General features: G+C 39.5%; 1 protein-coding gene across 1 annotated transcript; it reads right to left on the minus strand.

Annotated features, from left to right (window-relative positions):
• Nucleotides 1–1,268: 1,268 nt before the first annotated feature.
• On the minus strand, nucleotides 1,269–12,836 carry LOC110955544 (ubiquitin-conjugating enzyme E2 H-like). Its single transcript, XM_022200584.2, has 7 exons — nucleotides 12,517–12,836; nucleotides 7,039–7,115; nucleotides 6,821–6,895; nucleotides 6,664–6,703; nucleotides 6,442–6,494; nucleotides 4,924–5,052; nucleotides 1,269–3,619 (listed from the first exon to the last, which is right to left on the minus strand). Exons 1-7 carry the CDS (start codon nucleotides 12,567–12,569, stop codon nucleotides 3,495–3,497), a joined length of 552 nt encoding a protein of 183 aa, XP_022056276.1. The 5' UTR covers nucleotides 12,570–12,836; the 3' UTR covers nucleotides 1,269–3,494.
• Between the last annotated feature and the right edge of the window lie 339 nt (nucleotides 12,837–13,175).

Here is a 13,175-nt window from a genome sequence, read left to right on the forward strand (position 1 = left end):
GTGGAATTGTGTTGTCAACAAAAAAACTGTTAATCTTTAGTACTAATCTGCAATGAGGAGGTGACTGTGTATACATGTTTCGTTTTTCTTTTTCTGCACCTGGACTAATGGGGTCTGTATGTGAAAAAAGCTGTGGGATCTGTCTTATTTTTGACATTTTCACAAATAAAATAAATTTTAAATCAATCACTAATTTGGAAGTGAGTTTAGGGTGTCATTAAAGCTTCACCTAAAAATGGCTTTACTTCAATTAAAGATGAAAATAAGTTGCTGTAAGTTAAAATTCCTTTCCATATCAACATCATCCTTATTGCCAACATTACAAGTTAGTAAAGATAAAAATGCTCTGGTCCTTACACCTTTGCTCATCTCTCATTAACTGACCCTTTACATGCCCGCTAGTGCACATTTAACAGTGTTCTATTGAAGTGCGTCACTGTTTGTGACCCAGAAGTCCTGTTACAGCTGTGAAACAAACCTCTCTGAGCACATGTCCAAGAAAGCCTCGTGTTTTCTGTTCTTGTTCCACAGACACCTATTTAAAACAAACAAAAACAACAAAAACAGCAAGAAACATGAAAACACAGACAAATATATAATTTCCTGTAATGTGGATGTGTAAAACTATTAGTGATGTATCTTTATTAGCTTTTATTCAAGGTTTATCTATAATTGATTAACTTTAAAATACACAATAGACTTTCGTCTGTCCAGATGATGCTGCCACCTGGTGGTGAGAAGACAAACAGGCCTCATTCAATGGTGTAAAAAAAGTCTTCAGACAGCCTTAAAATTTTACATAATCTCACATACTATCATGAAATATTTGTGAGAAAATCTTTTTTGTGTTTCAAAAGGTGTGGCTGCATTAGACAGACACAAAAAATAGAAATTATATGTTTTTGTTTACAAGAAAAACTAACAAAACTAAATTCTACCAAAGAGACGAAACACTCAAAATTTCTTATTTTCATGGAAATAACCTATTTTAAGCTTTTCATAGTTTTTTTTTTAGGATATGTTTAGTTTTATGGCTGTGGACTAAAAGAAGTTACACTTGCAGAGTGATTCTTAATGTAATATACATGCATGGGTGGTCTGAAAACTTTACTCCACCTCTGTAATCAGTAACACCAGTGTTTTATTCCAGCATTTCACTTTTATATTCATTATTCCCAGTCCTACACCCAGCGACAAACAGGTTCAACAAATACATTTCTTACCTTGAAAACCTGCCGTACACACAAGCATAACACCGCCACAGTTCGTATGTTTTTTCTTGTTTATTTCTTTCTTCAAGTTACAAGGGAAGCACATTTATTCATTTTTTGCCTTTTAAAAATCAGGGATATCTTGATCTGTATTCTGGACACCGGGGTTAAAAGATAAAAACAAACGCATTAAAACAAATTATAGGCATCAAATATATGTTTCATTAATAAAAAATACAGAATACAATGACGGACCCAGATGATGACAGACAACAAGGCTGGACAGTGGTTTGTGTTTGCTGCACATGAAAACTGTGACATCAAGTCGTCTGAGGACTTACAACGACTTATATTTGGTTACCAAGGCTAATTAGAGTCACTTAATGAGGTTATTTAACAAATACATCTTTAATGCCATGTCTAACTATGACATGCGAGTTTAACCAACTCATATTTAATGAAGGTTAACGTCCTATCACGGAAGAGAACCTGATATTTATTCTATAAAGAGGTTATTCATTTAGTTTCTGATCATTTCTCTTCAAATAAGAACAAATGTCTCCTTTTGATGGCGATCAGTAAGACTCTAATTCTTGTTTCCTGACAGAAAAAACACGCTGATCTGCGTTACAAACACGTATCAGGCTTCAGTGAAACACAGACCAGCGTACCGTCATGAGGTTTAACTGCCACAGCTCCGGTAACAGCTCCTCCACGATAACAGGCACATCAACCTTTACTGGGGTTAAACCAGGACGCAAGGAACTTTTAAAGTGTCCTTTGAAGAAGCAGGAACATACGCCTGAACTGAACTAATTTGAGATATTCACCCCTTGAGGAACATTACTAATTCATCTGCACAACCTCAGTGTAAACTCTTCATCCATAAATCCAGTCTGAGGAGGATTTCCTCTTTTTTTTTTCTTTTAGGATGCCTGCGGCTCCGTTACATTTTGGTCCCACCATTTTAGAAAACAACAGGCCATCGACAGCGTGAGAGAGTGAAACGTGCTGAATGGCTGACAACGTAAATCACCTGTGATGGACACATTACATAAGAAGAGGGGTGCAGAGGAGCAGAGGGTGCCGTTGGAGGATCTGATTCAACAGAGACTCGTGTGGAATTCTCCTCATCTTTACAGGACAAGTAGTTTTTTAAACTAGTGTATTATATAAGTATTAAACCATACATTATGATAGGATTCACCACCCGCAAAAAAAAACTAACTATCCCTACGCAAGTCAAACACCTATTATAGTTCAACACAAGCAATAGGCAAAGTTAAGAAGTTCAACAATTCAACAAGGACCTGCATAATCCCCAGCACACCGGCCTGACTCACAGCGGCGTCCTCTTCCTGTCTACAGCGATACAGCTCCACAAAGCCCTACACAAACGTCACTTCTGTGTCATGCCACAATATACAAAGATACTCAGAGAATGACAAACACTTTCCTAAAACGGAGAGGAGGAGGAGGAGATGGGCGCCGCAGAAGAGACGGGCTGTGAACCTTCTCTTTAGGTTTCTGTTGAGCGTGGGGGGCCAAAACAACACAGGATGTCAGTGGACTACATTCATGCGCACACACCTGCACACTCTCACACACATGCTGCGGCGTTGGTGTGGCTTGTTGTGGTTGACGTGCTGGTTGTTTGACGGTGTGTTTGCAGGTCTTAGTCCTGTCTGGGGAGGCCGACTGCAGCCGCAACAGTCTGAACACGACCACCACCCGACCGTCTCCAAATCCTTGGAAGTGAAATGGCGACTCCTCATGGTGGCAGTGTCAAATTTTTTTTTTTTTTTTAAAAAAGGGTTTCCTTGGTTTTTTTGAAGAAGAAGAGACTGCTCAGAAATCGTAGATTGTCATCCTGCAGTCTCTTGATGCGGTAAATAAAGAACCTTGATAGATTGGGTGAGGCGTCTCCAGCGGGAAAAAAAAAGTGAAAACTGTCCAGTTTGATGCTGAAGACTGTCCTCCTGCGTTGGTCTCACAGCTCAGTTTTTCAAGCAGCTGTGAAAACCTCAAGTGAAGCCATAAAAAAAAGAAAAAAATGACATTGATGCACTCGTTTGCGATCTAAACAGGCTCTCTGGATGAAGGGTGTTGATGAATTCCTAAACAAGAGTTAATATTCTGCAATACCATACTGCAAATCCTCACGTAGCAATAAAAATCCTTGTGTTGCTGTAAAAAATTGTCTTGTTTAAATATGAATATAGTACTGAGTTTCTGCTCTTTAGGAAACGAGTCTGTGGTGAGGTGAAGGGGGCTCCGCCTTCACTACAACTCCATGTCCTGAGCCTCGTCCTCGGAAAAGTCTGACATGGAGCTCTCAGAAGAGGAGTCGCCTCCTCCCTCCTCCTGCTCCTTTAGAGCCTCCTCTGTGGCGTATTTCTGGATGTACTCTGAAAAAGACACACAGGGAAGGAGAGAGACGGATGACTGCTGCTTCGCTTCTTCTTTCACATCAACAGACGATTTCGGGCGCAGTTTGAAGCGTTCGGGAGAAACTGACAAAACAATCTCAGTTAAAAGCCAATTTACTTTCTTGTTCAGGAGATTTCAAACGTATCACATCAGTAGACTGAATCTGATCAGTCGTCATGAGAATCTTTCAGGAGTAAATCTTTTAAACTCGAGCCAACATGCATGACAAGACCTGGATATCCTCAGTGCATGTTTGAGTGTCTGTATTTTTATGACCACAAATTTAAAAAAACGTGAACTTTGTTGTTGCTGACGACAAGTAAGTGTCATAAATTCTCCTGTTTATGCATTTTCAGTTTTAGCATAAAAAAAACTACAAGCTAAAAGCTGATATCTGGGTCAATATATAGTATGACTTTATATTAAATAAGTCAGAAAGCCTTGGAGTCTTTCCGGTCTTTTCTTCAGGAGGAAATGACATCATGTGGAGCAGGTCATGTTCATTATGATCATGTATTTACAATTCCATAATTATTTATTAGGGAAACAATCACTTTTTAATAAAAAATGACTGGATATCACTAAAATCTCAACTAAATAACCATCCAGCTTTAACAACAACCACCTTCTAAAGAGCTAAACAATAATGAAATGAGCTGATTCATTAATTGCCTTGATTCTGTTATTTTTATGAAGTTGAGATAATCATGACAGATGTTTATTTTTTGGCAATATATCAAAATTTAGATGGAAAAAATCTAATTGTATCTGTGTCAGAGAAATCACTTTCCACTAAGTTACCTATTACAAAATTCTTATTCTCTGTAATTTAATATAAAGTAGTGCGTGAGTCAAGTGTAGATTTATGGCATGTCAACAGGTTTACTACAATATCTTTACAAATAACAAATTTACTCAGTTGTATTTCTAATATTCAGAAGAATCTTTCTGCAAAAATGCCATGTGGGGTTCGGTTTTTGGCGGCCATGTTGGTTTTAGACCCGCAAAAATGTCAACTATGTTAGAAAAAGTCGTGCAACTATATATTGACCCATTTATAAAGCCCAGTGGACGGTCACTGCATTTCACTGCCATACTCTATCTGCACGTGACAAATAAATGATCTAATCTGATCTACCAGCATGCACTAAGGGTCCAGCTGAGGAACAAACTCAGTGCTGGCATCGTTTGCATCCTTGTGGTTTTCGCTCTAACCTCTCTGCTCTCAGGTCGCACAGCTGCTAGCAAAGTTGTGTTTTCCAGTAAAACGCCGCTGTGGTACCTTTGATCTTGTGTTTATAATCCTCCGGCCGGTGCAGGTACATGGCGGCTGCGTCTCCGTTCAGAGGGTCGATGGGGTTTGGGTAGGCGAGCAGCTGAGGGAGGAACGACTCGAAGATGTTGGTGAGGTCTGGTGGAAGTGAAGAGAAAGATTCATCAGTGCAGAGAGAAGTATCAACGAGCAGACAGAGACCGCAGTCCTTCCATCACATGCAGCTGCATCATTACCCCACTAGAGGTCCCTCTTGCATGCTCAATTCAACGCTGTTTTCTGGACAGACGTAATCAACCACAGCACTTTTAAGAAACTTTAATCTGTAGTCACTTTGCTGTGCATGTTGCACTGAGCCGGCATCTTAGATTTGTAGATTCTTTTAGATGTTTAATTCATCTGACGGCTTCTAATTTTATTCTGCAGCACAATAACGAGCCCAAGCAGACACCCAGACGTACAAATTATTATCAAAAGCTTTATCACTTCTACATACATAACCCATGGAAAAAAACAGAAGCCCATTAACCAGAAGTACAACATGAAATATGGACCAGTTTTTGAATGAAAACATTTCTTAAAATTCTGTAATGAGTAGAAAAGATCCACAATGTAAACCACATCACTCTGTTCTCATACAGACTGCAACTCTATCACCAGGAATAAGATCAAGGAGACGTCTTGTGTGTTCCTGGCCGGGACTGGAGATCCTGTCAATGCCTTTAGGACATTCTGAAGATTTCGCAACCGTTTGGGGCTATTTTTGTGTCTGAAAATGCTGTCAGGATGCCCTCTTTCGGTCTGTCAGACTAAAAACAACATTCAGATACATAATTGAAGAAGGGGGTAAACAGCGATTAAAAATACATGCTGAGAGCCTCTACGTTCAATAGGTTTCATTAAAAAGTTCCTAAAACTTTCATCGGGCGACTGACTGTTCTCTCACTTGTTCAACTGCTCAGTCTGTTAGTTTTCACAGTGTCAGATTATTATCTGCGCAGAGTTCTCGCCACACTGGCGTCCCACCACCCACACACATACAGTTATCTGGGTGTTTTCACACATACAGCTCGCGTGTAGAAAACAAACAAAGCTGTTCATCAAAAACAAGGTGAGGAACAAACACCTCTCAGCTGTCTTTCTTCTATTCCTCTATTCACATGGAATTTAGAACCAAAGGAGCTCAAAGTTAACGCATCTGGTGCGCAAAAATGCAAATGTAGACCGAAATGTGGACGCTGCTGGTTTTGTTTTGTGTCGCTCACTTGAACAAAGTGACATCGATGTCCTCCAGGTGAGAGCGCTCCTCCTGTTTAAACACTCAGGACCTTCTCCTCCACCGCATGACCTCAATACAGGCAGCAGTTATCACCAAAGCGTAAGCCGATTAAGCCGAGATGCTCTGCCTGAAGCCGCGCTGTAGAGGTACACTGTGAGCTGCTCGCTTTATGAGCTTTTATTGGCTATCAATGTCAGTTTAACCGAGGGACCGGTGGATGTATGCGACCGGTGAGAGCTGCGACTTACCGTAAAGAGCTGTCCATGTCTGGTTAATGACATCTAAACACACAGTTCCTGACCTGAAAACAGACACGAATGTGAACAAATGATGCAAAATACGAAGTCTGAAGTAAAGGTGAGGAGAACCCATCAGACAGGATGAATCACATTAATATTTAGATGGAACTGTCGGGTTAATAAGAAACATTCTGCATGAAAACAAACAGCAGCTGAAGTCGTTCTACTTACGCTTCATCGATGTTGGGATGAAAGATTTTATTCATAAATCCTGGAAAAAAACAGATTTTCTTTAGACTTATTCATTCACTCTTTGATTATATTACTTGTCAGGACATTTAATAGTGTTAGAACATCACCAAGGCTTCAGATTCCAAATGTTTTATACCTATTGATGGTGATTTGAAGGGGTATTTGTCTGGCAGGTCCACCCGAACCTTCCACACGCCTCCTTCATACGGCGCTGAATTAAAAAGTACATAAATAACACGTCAAGCAAACAGTATCCAGGATGTGTAATTAATGTTTTACTAACAGTGATGCAATGCTGATTAAATACACCAGCGACAAAAATGTCAAGTTTAGTAACTTCCTCGTGGCTCTTACTTCCAGGCGGTCCGTGAAACTTCACTACAAACTCGTTGAGGCCGCTCAGGATGGTGACCTCATGCTTGCTCTCGATGCTGACGCCTGGTTAAGGGAAACTCAAAAAACAGCCAAAAAAAGCAACAAGGGAGGTGAAAGAACTGGAACGTCATGAAGAACAGGCCGGGCTTTTCAGTTCCCTGTGAACTTGTCTGGGCAGAGGTCAAACATGGGATCGATGACATCAGCCGTCGCAATGACATCAATAATGCAGCGGCCTCCGTCAGACGAACTCAACCGACTCACAAACAGTCTCCTGAACAACAAAACAACCTCACAGCGAGACGCTTTTGTACTGCACACGTCCATTCCACACTTCTCAACATAACCTGAGCCGTTTTACTGGAAGTGGATCAGAAAAGTGCTCCGGTTGCTTCATAACACCAGCATGTGGCGATACTGTAGCAAGAGACTGAGTCAGCAGTCTGACAGAAAGGTGGAGTGTATTTAATCTCAGTGACTGTGAGAGTCTGACACAGTGACAGATGGGGGGAAAAAACACACAAAAACCACAAAAGTAACTGTTGCGCCCAGTTTCATCACCCCGTCGTAAATCCTTCTGTCGTCTCCATTCCAGCGATCTAACCAAGGTAACATTCAGATGCTAATTTAGTTAAACTGCTGGAGCACAAATAACACAAGACAGCTTGATTATATAACTGTCAGGAGGCAAAACAACTGTAAACAGCCACCAGAGGAGAGGAAGATTTAGAAAGCTCAGCCACTCAATAGGAAAAGGTTTGCAAACCGCTGACCAAGAAGACAGGGTAGCTCTAAATGTGATCCCAGGCAATGAGTTCTATAAATAAAACCTGTTATGGATGTACATTTGTGCAGCAAAAACTGCACATCTCTTTCTTTTGCTTTCCCCCTCAAGGGTTACCCATAGAAACCCAAGTGTGTGATCTCAGAGAGTAATGCAACAACACAAGGGAAAACCTCTGTGATTTATCAGCACCATCCTCTGATATAAAAATGCTTTTTTTCTAAATAGTTCTCAAGACATGAAGCATGTAGAATCGCCTCACCTGCATCCAATGTGGACGTACATATAGCGTGAAATAACGACTGAGATCTACCGCGCTGGTTCAATTTGATTTAAAGACGCAACGTGAAACTATGTGTGGCATCTTCTGTTACACACCGGTGCAAAGCTGAGGTTTGGGAACTGGTCGAACAAGATCCACAGAGAACCGATGGATCCCAACATGTTTCACCTTCCCGACTCCAACTCTCTATTCTTACACTCTTCATCCATATTTTACATCGTTGTCAACCAGCTGATTTGGTATTTTTCCCTGCTTCTTTGCAAAGGTGTGACTGTACATCCACCGCTGTGTCTATGGTAACAGTCTATCGGGTTACTGTCGTTACACAGCACAGTCTTTACAGAATTTAACCCTCCTGTTGTCCTCATTTATGGCACCTAAAAACATTGTTCCCTTGTCTGAAAATTTTTTTAAAAAAAAATCAGCAAAACATTCCCAAAATTTATAAAAAAATTGCAAAATCTTCAGGAGGAAAATTCATTAAAAGTTTTATTTGAATAAATCCCCAAATTTGGCAAGAAACAAAAATTTTAAAAATAAATAAATACTGTAAATATTCTCAAAAAAAGAATAAAAATCTTCTAAAAAAAATCCTACAAATATCTAAAGTGATTACACACATATCAGTAAAAGTTCTAATATTTTCTTTAAGAACATTTTGGAAAAAAATCAACCAAAATCCAATGAAATTCGCTGGATTTTGGTGATTTTTTTTCCCCAAATGTTCTTAAAGAAACATTTTTTATCCATCGAAAAATTTTCAAAAATTTCCCAAAAATGTTGAAAATGTGGAAGTTTTGACAGTGGAAATATATTTTTTTCCCTACATTGTCAAACTTTAGAATGAGTCAATTTAACCCGCAGAATGACACGAGGGATAAAACACATAAATTCCTTTCAGACTAACAATTTACCATTTTTCAGTTTTTTATATGTAGCTTTTGGTTGGAACACACGTGTACTGTAGCGCTAACCATTTAAAGTGAGATCAATAAACATCATTATTACAAATTAAAGGACTAATCAATAATAGAACAATGTCTGGGGTTTTTTGGAACCAAGGGTGAATTATCAAAATTTGCTTTGGTTTAAAAAAAATTTTTGTCTAAAAAGTTTTTAAGTAAACATCAAACTTCAAAAAAATACTATGACTGCATATTTTATAAGGATTTTTTTGGAACTATTAAACCCAACATCTGTAAGGTTAATTAACACTATTGTCTGAATTTACAGGTTTTTTTCTATTTATAATCTGTTTGTCTAAAAAAAAGTCTAAAAAGTTTCTAAGTAAACATAAAAATAACTCTTAAAATTTTTAAATGCTACCACTATATATTTGCTAAGATTTTGTAAGTATTAAACCCAGCATCTGGAAGGTTCATTAACACAAATTCATTCTGGGCAATTACTTCACAGTACTTTTTCTTACTCCATCAATCAGTCCATCTATAAAATGACAGAAAACTGTGAATATTTAAATTTACCAGGGCCCAAGACAACTTTTTGAAAACGGTGAAAAACCCAAAGATACCTGCTTTAGCTAACCTATCCCGTTGATATGGCTGTGGTCACATGTCTATGCGTTTTTCCAGTCCTGTAGTTTGTCCTCTTTGTCCTCTCTGCAGGTATTTCTGGCTCTGGAGCTGTAGGGGTCTAATCAGCAGCTACTGGTCCCACCAACCTGTCCACTGTTTAGGTTGTCTTGCTTGTCTCCCTCTATTCTCACTCCCACTGGTCAAGGCAGATGGCTCCCTGAATCTGGTTCTGCTGGCGGTCTCTTTTGTTAAAGGGAGTTTTTTCCTCTCCGTTGTTGCCAATATGCTGCTCATAGGGATGCTTTGGGTTTGTTGGTTCTTATTACTGGGTATATTTTTTTGCAGGGTCTTAACTTTAATATTTAAATGAATGAGGTAAAGCTTCATAATTAGTAATGTCAGAACTATAGCATTTTTAACCCTTTAAGCTTCAGTCAATTCCAGCCGTTTTCAGTACAAAAAATCGCTAATATTCTATTTTTAAATAAAAAAAATTACGAAAAATACGGGGAATATTGGACGCGCATCGGGAGGTGCATTTCCTTGAAAACTACCGATTCGGGGATTTTATACCGACTTCAGGACATGTTTTGGACAAAATAGTTTACTGGCTTGTGTCATCTGATGTAAAAGGTTGGATTATGACCGTTTTTTGTGGAATCTTTTTTTTGTGTGTAATAATAAACCCGGAAATGTGAGTCGCGCTGTGTGCTTTGAAGCCGTGTATAGAGAACGGATGGATGAATATTTGTTTTTGTCGGACAAATGTGTTTTTCTCACCCGCTGTGGTAATCGCATCTGAAAGTGGTTTATACCGGCGGATTCATGAGAATCTAAGCTTTCCATCGGTGTATAGTGTTTGTATAATCGTGTTTGCAGCCGTCGGACATTCTTGAAATTCCTATGCAAATTAGTAGGTGTACCGCCGGCGGTACAATAATAAATAATGCTAAAATAATATAAGGTTGTAACCTTACACTTTTAACTTAGTCAAGTAAATTTGTATTTTCTGTAACTTTTAAGAGTTTTAACAATGACATTTAAAATACTCACAAATCATAAAATCACACTTTAGTGCTTCAACTTTAATAATTAAACATTTTTGTCAAATTTTCATCTTATTCCCCAACAGCAGTTCTTTGAAATGTGCTATATAAATAAATGTCAATTCATGTTGATTGATTCATAGGATTTAGACAGGCCTGGTGTTAATAGGTAAACCAATAGTAACGTTTCTGTCTTGGTACACACTGTCTGTATTTGAAGGATGAACAAACAGAACTAAATTTAGGTTCAGTAACCCAGTTGTAGTGTGAAAGTATGAAGGTGTTCTCAACCGTGTCATTGTGTTAACAGTTATTTTCTCTCATTTCTGGACTAGAGAGCACTTTGGCTCAATGATCATTGTTTTAAATGTGCTACACAAATAACTTGACTGGATTTATTTTAAAAGCAAAAACTGGAAATCTTTACTTTTGATAAACTGGAGCAGAAAACTAAACGACAACCATTAAACTAAGCAGTAAGTCCGATAATTGTTTCTGTACTCGGTTCTTCTAGAAAGTCTTTTGGGACGAAAACAACATGTTGACCCACTCGGCCTCACTATGTCCAGCCCTGTCCCCACCGTGGACGCCTGTTCCCAGCCCCCATCCCTGCATGCGGCCCTACAGCACGCTTGTTGTTCCTCGATCAGCTGTGTGTGAAGCCCCGCCCTCCGCCGTGTTCCGGATGGTAACAGGCGGACCAATCACAGAGCAGCATCTAGCTGCAGGACAAAAACAAAACAATTCAGCTCACGCTGTCAGAAAACCTTTCATGCAAAAACTTCAGCTGAGGGCCACAAATAACGATTAATGACACGAAATACACACAAGCGAGAACAATACTAGACTGGGCTTCCAGAAAATTTAAATATAACGTGACAAAAGACCTCAGACTAAAATGTTAAGAGAAGAAACATTATGAAACGGACAATATCAATCACCTTTTTTCTATTTCTCTCTCTTTTTTAGCATCGTTAAACTGACATTTGTGGCTGTATTATGAACGAAAACACGCCAACCGTGACTTATTTACATATAAATACATTTTAAGTTTGTTTATATAGACTGTACACTGGCAAAAATAAAATTAAAGAGGCATAAATGATAAAAGTCTCTGCTCCTTAGTGCTAATAAAAGCACCGTAGTTAGCTGTTGACTTTGTCAAAGATCGTCTCTACATCGACCTTAATTGTTCTCTCTTGGTGGTAGCATGCTACATGGCTAGCCACCTTGGCGTCACCAAATCATGACTGAATAAACGTGTTTTTTTCAGATAAGTGTTTCCAAATTGTAAATAACCCTTCACTAACACCTCACATTGTGTTGTCAGTTAGACGGGATCACATATTATGAGCTACAATGCTAACTTATCGTCTTCGAGCTAAGGCTAACAAAGCTAGCACAGAGTTAACAGCCAGTGTTATATTGCGACAGTTTCCGTTGCTAATTCTCGATTGATACAAACAGGACGAGCGTAGCTAGTGTACTAGCAAAGCTAACGCTGCATAACAGGCAACTGAGTTCAGACGAATAACATTAAAATATAAGCCTTGTTCGCCATTCTGCTAACTAGCTAACGCCTGGCAGCCTAACGTTAGAAACAGATCATTAACATCTCAGTGTTCAACACACTTTTCACTAAATCTATTAATCTCACACAGCTAGCAGCCACATTACATACATCCTCACAGCAGCCATCGGGAGCAAATTATGTAAATAATCATCAGCAGACAGCTGACAGTTGTTATTAAAGACAAAAGAGAGATTTCATTTGACTCTCGAGGCTTGTTTATGTACTGTAAAGGATACAGTTTCACCACGTCGGTATCCATTCTCCTCTTGCCCGGACTTGGAGACGACATTTTTGTATTCCTTTCAGAAGTGATCTAAAAATACTGCGGTTGTTCAGCTCCCTCAACCTTTCAGCTTGGAAATACCTACAAACCCTCCAGACTGTATCAACAGCCTTCCCACAGTGTCCATAAACAAGATCCCAGCTGCAACATCGCCCACTTTTTGTGTCCTCAGCGGATCCGGAGCTCTTCTCGGCCAGCTCTACCTAGTTGTGTCCTGTCCTGAAGACTCTCTGCCAGTGACATCAACCTCCAGCGACCAGAGCGAGCAGAGGAGGGGCTCAGACATAGACACACGCTCCCAGATAGGATCCACACGGTCGTCCTGCTGCTCAACAATCACAATAACACCGCTGCACTTGTCCCTGCACACATACACGACAGAGTTTATAGATACAATGCTACTTGTGGGTTGTTTTATTGGTGAGGCTGCTCCAACAGTGCCCATGGGTAAAGCGTGTGCGCATCTACCACATGTGGATCTATGCGAAAATTGACTTTCTGAGAGGCCGAAATGGGCATAATAGGCCAAAGTTTCTTCACATGAATGATATGAATCACAGCTCTGAGTGGTTACTGGGTAATTTTTAGGTGCTTATCCCACACATTAGTTTT

This window comes from Acanthochromis polyacanthus, chromosome 8, assembly GCF_021347895.1.
Source record: "Acanthochromis polyacanthus isolate Apoly-LR-REF ecotype Palm Island chromosome 8, KAUST_Apoly_ChrSc, whole genome shotgun sequence".
NCBI lineage: Eukaryota > Metazoa > Chordata > Actinopteri > Pomacentridae > Acanthochromis > Acanthochromis polyacanthus.